Here is a 7,722-nt window from a genome sequence, read left to right as displayed (position 1 = left end):
TGACCGAGTGCATCGCTGAAATATTGTGTGAATTAGCAAATCCGCACAATTAAAAAGCAAGTGATAAACAGCAGACATTAGCATCAATAAGAATAAGCTTTTTACATAGTTTAACCCATGCTTCAACGCACAATTCAAAACAGCAACTCTTATTCCCTCATCATTATTTGGGAAATCCCATAGACGTATCGACGTATTAAAACCCTACGGGTGTATCCTTGATACAACCGCCTTCAATTTGTTTTTTGTTTTAAATTTCGAAGTCTTTCTTGGGGACAAAAATATCAGAAAAACAGTTCCACCCTCCAACCACCTGGCTTGTTACAGTCTGTTTTACCGACTTGTTGGTAACCCAGGAAACGCGTCGAAATTTAAATTAAAAGTCGTTTCAAAAGAACGGACCGGAATAAGTTGGAACAAAGACTTCAAGAAAATCGCTATAAACTATATAACATCAAAAAGAATAACATCAAACAGAATGAAAAATCAAATTAATTTTTATTCAACTATCAAATGTCAAAAAAATATTTCCCAATTCTTCGTCACTTATCTATTATCATGTTGACCTTGTGTAGTTTCTTAATCTAAACAAACGTTTCTCACTGGTTTTTCTTCATTTTCCCATTGACATTCATCCGAAAATAAATTAAATAAATATGGCTGTAATGAGAAAATCTTGAGGTGCAAGTTGATTATGTAAAGTGTTCCTCTCGCAAACTGAGACTAGATGGTAAGGCATACATTGAGTAATATTGTCAACAATGATGAGCTGATTCCACGTCTAGAGATGTACAAGTGTCACCACTTTACTGAAGTCTTCCAATCCATAATGACTCTTTTCTCTGAATGCATTATCGACATTCTTTGATGATCATCAAGACCACGTGTAAACATCATTCGAAAATTTCAAAGTTTCTATTACTTGAATGTGTGTGGTGTCAGGGTTGCAGAAATGTGATAGTAATTCTGAATTGAATCCACAATCAGATAGATTCTCTTGTCCAAACACACTCTGTGGCTTTATTTCTCCATTCTCGTCCTCTGAAGGTGATTCTGCAATGGAATGGTAATAACATCACTAATGGAGTAAACAAACGTATACGTAGCCAAGTACTGTTGAGGAGTTTTTTTTAGAATATCAATTTTTTATCGAAACCTATTCGTCATAGATATTTGCAAAAAGATCGGGAATTAGGGAGATTGATAAATTTACCTAAACCATGTTTGGCAGTAGAGAATGCATTGGTCGACGAAAGTTGGGCAAAACTGACGGAAAATTGTTCCAAGTGACTAGATTTCATGAGATGACAGAGAGACGGCAGAATATGGGGCAACAGTGGCCCTTTGATTTCTAAAGAATGGAATTTGTCCTTATCAACTCGTACAATACTCTCCCTCACCTGAAAATATCAAGATTATGGCATATTATGTCATAATAAGTAGGAATATGTATTTATTAGCTGGGAGAGATAATGAGAGAATGTCATGAACTCTTTGGAATTCTTCTCATTCGTGTAACGGGTCAAATTAAATGAATAATTCTATGTAATAAATTATCCTGAGGTTCATTAACACTTTACCTTCAAAGGTTTCAACGTGGCCCCATGAAATGCTATTGGTGCAAGAAGTGTAGGAGGAACTCCAGCCAGTGCTCCAGTCACTGCAACTGCTGACTTACAATTTATCAAAAAATTGAATAATGCCTGGGCTTCAACACCTTTGACAAAAACGAGAGACTGCTTCAATGCATCCACCTCAGCTTCTTTTTCGAACGTAATCCGTTTCTGGGGATGAAAAGATGGTCATTACATTTTCTTTAGCATAAAATAATTTTTTACTGAATTGCTAAAACGAAACATGTCTTCTTAATTACAAAATTATATCCATTATGAGGGATTACATGAAAAAATGTCAAGGGTTTCGTCATTAGCTGCCAATTTTTTAATAGAAAAAACAAGCTCTGAGAATAATTTTCTCATTACCAGGATATAGCGAGTCTACCTGTTATATTGTTAGTGAATTATAGGAACATTTTTTAGTCGTTAAGTCATATACCTGTACATTGTTGATCTTCTTAATTTCTGAATCTTCGATACCTAGACTCTCTAACAAGTCATCTTCTCCATCGTCATCGTCATTTAAATAATAGTCATCATTTAGGGGGTCAGGTGAGACAATGGTATTTGAAGTAGAGTCTAAGGTATCACATCCAGAATCAGTGGTGTCAGATCGTCTCTTTCCTCCTGATCTCAAAGGCATTGTATATTCAATGTCTGCAGAACCAAACAAAGTAAATCAGTTATCTACATCACTATAGAAAATTTTGAAATAATACTGCTCCAACTAAAGGCATATTTACCTTCTTGCTTCAATGCTTGTCTGAATCCTCTCGTAGTGGGTGTCAAAAGTACATGAACTTCGGAAACTCCACAGATTCCAGCAGCTCGAAATAGTGCAGTGAAATTATTAGCACATACGTAAAAAAAAGGACACTGTCTAGCTCGCAACAGGTGAAATAACGAACGAAAGCTCTCACTCCACTCTGAGAACAATGCATCCTTAACAAATTGATTATTCGCAATTGCAGAATTGCTGGCTAAACTGGCACTGACTCTTCCAGCTGCACGAGGGAATAGTTCCAGCCATGGTAAGGATGGATGCTGCCAAACTAGACAACATCTGTGAAACCTGTAAAATTAATAAATTGAAAAGAATTAAATAGAATATCTCAAAAATTTGAAGCCAATTGTCTTCCGCGAATATTTATAACTCTATGCACAATTGAGAAAATTTCCCAAGAACTTGGTTGAAAAGTGAGATGAAACCTAGGAAACAGTTTGGCTATCTCCCTTCAATTCCAAGATATTAAACAGCAACTCAAGTGTGAATTAAGAGCAGCAGTTGAGCCCAAAATGGGCATTTGTCTTATTTTACAAATATCTCTGAAACGATTAGGTTTAGAGGAAAGTTTCACAAGAGCTTAATTATAGTCCATTAAATTTTCTGCAAAAAACGTCTGTACATGAATTTCCTCAAATGCCTTCCTTTCTACGATATTTGCGGAATCATCGAAAAATTCCTGATCAATCGACAGAAATCTGCAAGTTCTCATCTTGTAATCCTCCACTATTAGATGTTTACCCTTCAATTAAATCCCCCAAATTGTAATTTTACTGACCTTGCATTAGGACTAGTATCCAGAGTAGTCTCCTGCTCTCCAATATCCAGACACCTGACAAAACCAGTTGTTCCAGATGCCTGTTCACTAGTTTTTAATTTTCCATTCCAGGGAAAAGGTTTTGACGACATGAATCTCACCTTGGTATTCAAGCTCCAATCGATAGGTACATAAGATACACCCTTGGGACTCTCAGACTCAGCCACATAATTATCTAGACTCTGTAATTTCGATAAAGCACTGGAGAACGATAAACTGGGTGATTCTGACTTCTTGGGTTCAATATTTTCGTCATTCTGACTTGTGGATGCTTTTCCTTTCATCAGTTCGAACAGGACTGAGTCTGTGCTGGCCTCGAGGTCAGGCTCGAGGTCGTCTCTGGATCTTTTTCTCTGATCACTCTTCAGAAATGGATTTTTTCGCTTCTGGGAAGCTGAAGAGGCCAGTTCACTCAGAGGTCCTGTGATGGTGATGTCCAGGGAGGGCTTAGGGCTCCCCACTGATGTACGATTCATTCGAGCTTGGAGTGCACGTTTCCTCATCTTCAAACGATGCAATTGCATCACCTCGTGCGGATGCTTCCATTCTGCTGTATCTGATGGCTTTGGATCTGTCATTTTACTATTTTTCTCGAATATTGTCATTCTAAAATCACAGAGGAAAGTCAAGAGGAGTAGTGAATGACGATTGAGGCTGGTTTTAGGTTATTCCCTTAAAAACGTATGAGATGTTGACTCAAAAGTTGTACATACCAGAAATTAATTGAGTGATGAGGAGGCAGTCATTATCGGGGCACTGATGAGTGATGAAACAAGTTATTATGTCTTTATGTGATCGATTTAATTGATGAAGTTGTCAGTGTAGCGCGTCATAACAACACCTGGACGTGTATTTCAACCGACAGCTGGATCGCCAGGGAAGGCATGGAAGTCTCCATAAACTCCCTAGAATTCAAATTTATTACCAGAGTTATTTTTTCGGCCGGAGAAAAATTAGAAAAATACTGGGGCAGATAAATATTGAATTGCAGAGTATCCCATAAGGGAATTAAGGGAAAATGCCAAGCACTAGATTATACATAATTAATGTAATCAAGTGTGTGAAGGAGACGAGTAAACAATACCTCTTCGAGATCTATTTCGTGGAGGCACTTTTTTGTATGTTCTATTGCTTGCTAATATTTTTTTTACTTTGTGACAGTAAAATTTCTGACGCAAATTTGCAAAATGGTCTTCGATTCGAAGATACGGATTAATGATAAAACTGACCTCAGAAAACTCATGAGTCTTTAGTAGACTCATTTTACTTGAAAAGTCTTTCAAACTAAAATCACTTTTTTTCAGTAATTACGAAGAAGTTTTTCCGTTCATTTCGAAACAAGATTAAAAAAATGAATTTGTAAGTGAAAAGAAATATTGAAGTCAACTTTTTTTGTCCTTCCCATCCCTTATATTAAGGGAACAAGTGGGAAATGCTTTTTTATTAATATAGCATTTTTTTTTATAAATTAGCAATATGCTTCCGAATATGTAGTATATAATTCATCTTTACATATCATTATATTAAATTCAATGAAAATTCTTCTTGAATTAATTGTCTTATATTGATAATGCAGGTCAATATTTGATGGAATTTCAAATATGAAATAATATATATCTATACCATCCATTTATTGAATGAATGTGAAGTCAAAGTTGATCGCTCTAATGATAATTGAATTAATTTTAACCTTTCTTTTTTGAAAAAATAATCAGTGGAAGTAAATTTTCCGAAAGATGGCAAATCAACAAACGTTGGAATGCTATGAGAATAATTTCCGAAATTACTATATGAATGGAATGGAACAATGATGCTATCTATATTATGGAATGATTTTGAAACATCATATTTGAAGAACCCATCAGAAAGTTCACCTTCAAAGCAATTTACGAAAAATTTTGAATTTACAAAAATCATCATAAAATCAAACCAACATCTAATCAAGGTACTGTAACGATCTTTTAACTTCAATAAAGTGGTTTTGAAATTAGTATTTCCAGCTATCATTGAATTAATTTGGAGTATGATATCGAAAGATATCCTCGAAATTGCAATTTTCGTAAAATACAAAATTTTTCAAAATTATTCTAATAATCAAAACAACGATTACAGCTACCACCTTCATCTTCGAAGTCGGTTGAAAAGACATCCAAAGAAGTTTTTGAAGCCATGATTCAGTTAATTCAGAACATTTTTTTACTTATGATGGAACAATCGATTTTTTTCAAATTACAAGAAAAAATTCAAAAATATAATATGTGGATGAAATTTTAATTCACGTCGATCGATAAGGCTTAATAATACCTACATTAAAAAAAATCAATTCCATTGATTTATCAGCAAATAATTAAAGAAAAAATTTCTTACATACATACATCATACATACGAACGGGATCTAAAAATGTCATATTCGGACTTTTTCGATCATAATAGGTTGATATAACAAAAAATTCGAAACTTAAATTTGAACGCTTACAATGCTTTCATTCGCAAGCAAAAAAGATGGAATTTGATCTTTTCCATATTCCAAGGAAACTATCTGCACAAAAATTATACCAAAAGTGAGATTATCCGCATCAAATAAGATGAAGAAATAATCCAAATAAATTGGTAAAAAATAATTCTCCGTGACAAAATAATTCCTACACTACGTGAATGATTCCGCAATATTGACCAATTATTTACGTTTATTGTGAAAATTGTTGATGGAACGGAGGATAAATTTTACAGTTTCGGCATAAGTAGATTCAGTAAATTTTTCCTAATTAGCGAAGAAAAATTGATTATTCGTCTTAGACTTTTCTCTCCAATACAGGGTGAAAAAGACCTAAAAATGGATTCCACCCTACGATTATTAACGTTTAGCAATTTTTCTCTAACTTTTTTCTCCGTGTAACCCATGAGCACCAGAAACTCTGAAAAGTAAAAATTCTTCTAATTATCAAATCATAAATCAAAATCATCTTATAACAAATAATTTTTTTACTAGAGCAAATAGAGAATAAATTTTATAAGATACTCCATCAAACGCAGAAAATATATTCTTTTTCAATCACTCACTTGAAATTATCAATGCAAAATTTCTATTCCCTTCTTGAATGTTTTATGATTTTTTTGTCGATTATACTGAGAAATAAGGTTTGAATGAACATTTTTTCTTTTTTTATTCATAAATATCAATAAAAATTCAAGCAATACTTTCACTTTTGATTGTCATCATTCTCTGATTGAATTCTACAGTAACATACGGCAGAGTGAGAAAAAGTGACTAATTCGTTGATCATCCTAGACAATTTTTTCGTGCTCCGAAATCCAGTCAAATTATATGGATTTACATCTTTAGATCAGCAGTTATTTTCCCCGATTCATACCGACGTATACAAAATATAAAAATTAAATTTTTTCAGGCACATTTTAATTAGAGTATCCTTCATAAACATTATACAACGGCATATCCTTCGGGGCTAGTGTGTCGTTAAAGTTAAACGGGTGGAGATACAGAGAGCTACGCGGAGCTGAGTGTGGCCACTAAATGTATGGGTGCCTCAATATTTCTGGTTCGTTCGACTTTGAGTTCTCCATCCAAGAAAGACAATTGATTTATTTCAAGATGAATTTCATAGAATATCGAATCAATAAGGTGGTTTGTCAGATCTGTCTATCACGGCTGATCATGAGAGCAAAGTTTTCAATGTCGATCCGACGTTTAGCAAGGCGTACGCGGGAGTTGGACATTTTTTTTCAAATTATTAATTATTTACAATTCAGTAAGGAATAATTTGTATCTTCTGTCAATGCCACATATCGGGAGCGCTCTCTCGGATCACGCAAGTAGTTCGTTAATTGAAACAAATTTGATTGGCAGAATTATATGTTTTTCTCAGTGCAAAAGACAGGTGAAATTTATAGAAAACAAAAATTATTCCCTATTGATTCTTCAATAATTTATGATTTAAAATTTGTTTTCTACTTCCCATAGTTTAATCTCCAAGGCCATGTAAACAATTAAATTGTTAATAACAAATAGAACATCGGATTTTTCGAAAAAAAATCCGACAAATTCGAAATTAGCGACCCAAAAATCAGAAACTCCACTCATAAAAATTCACGGACTTCGAAATTGCAACCTATTACACCATTTCCCCTACCATTGAACTATGCAACCCAAGGGGTTGTTCTCTCATATACGAAATGTATACATTATTCATTAGACAACACAGTGCTCGTGCCATTTGACCATGTCGTGCGACAAAAGTAACTCCCTCTGATACATTTTTTCAACCTATCTTAATGAAAATGGCTTATCAGAGACCAACCAGTAATACAACATATTCCAGTTGCACTTTCTTTAAAAAGCATTCAAAGGCATCACGAAATGCAATATTTGCATTAACATCCTAACACAAATAGTTTCACAGTTTGTGAAACAGTAAAATTGTTTTCGGATATTTATTATTGAAGCGAAAGAATAACGAAACAGAATGCTTATATTGGTCTAAGCCTGA

General features: G+C 34.1%; 1 protein-coding gene across 1 annotated transcript; it reads right to left on the bottom strand.

Annotated features, from left to right (window-relative positions):
• Window positions 1-479: 479 nt before the first annotated feature.
• Window positions 480-4,074, bottom strand: LOC107037566 (protein downstream neighbor of son homolog). Its single transcript, XM_015256188.2, has 7 exons — window positions 3,931-4,074; window positions 3,179-3,823; window positions 2,360-2,688; window positions 2,056-2,273; window positions 1,581-1,784; window positions 1,214-1,400; window positions 480-1,053 (listed from the first exon to the last, which is right to left on the bottom strand). The coding sequence occupies exons 2-7, from the start codon at window positions 3,820-3,822 to the stop codon at window positions 875-877; spliced, it is 1,761 nt and encodes a 586-aa protein (XP_015111674.1). The 5' UTR covers window position 3,823; window positions 3,931-4,074; the 3' UTR covers window positions 480-874.
• Window positions 4,075-7,722: the final 3,648 nt, after the last annotated feature.

This window comes from Diachasma alloeum, unplaced genomic scaffold (genome assembly GCF_001412515.2).
Source record: "Diachasma alloeum isolate Michigan unplaced genomic scaffold, Dall2.0 Dall_scaffold_00256, whole genome shotgun sequence".
Classification (NCBI taxonomy): Eukaryota; Metazoa; Arthropoda; class Insecta; order Hymenoptera; family Braconidae; genus Diachasma; species Diachasma alloeum.
Note: the sequence above shows the minus strand (reverse complement) of the source record. Positions and strands in the feature narration are given on the sequence as shown.

Excerpts from the sequence above, each read along its gene's own strand:
- LOC107037566 (XM_015256188.2), bottom strand. The coding sequence starts at position 3,822 with ATGACAATATTCGAGAAAAATAGTAAAATGACAGATCCAAAGCCATCA. Across the intron at positions 1,785-2,055 it reads AGAAGATCAACAATGTACAG|AAACGGATTACGTTCGAAAA; the intron begins GTATATGACTTA and ends TTTCATCCCCAG. Across the intron at positions 1,054-1,213 it reads TACTGCCAAACATGGTTTAG|AATCACCTTCAGAGGACGAG; the intron begins GTAAATTTATCA and ends ATTCCATTGCAG.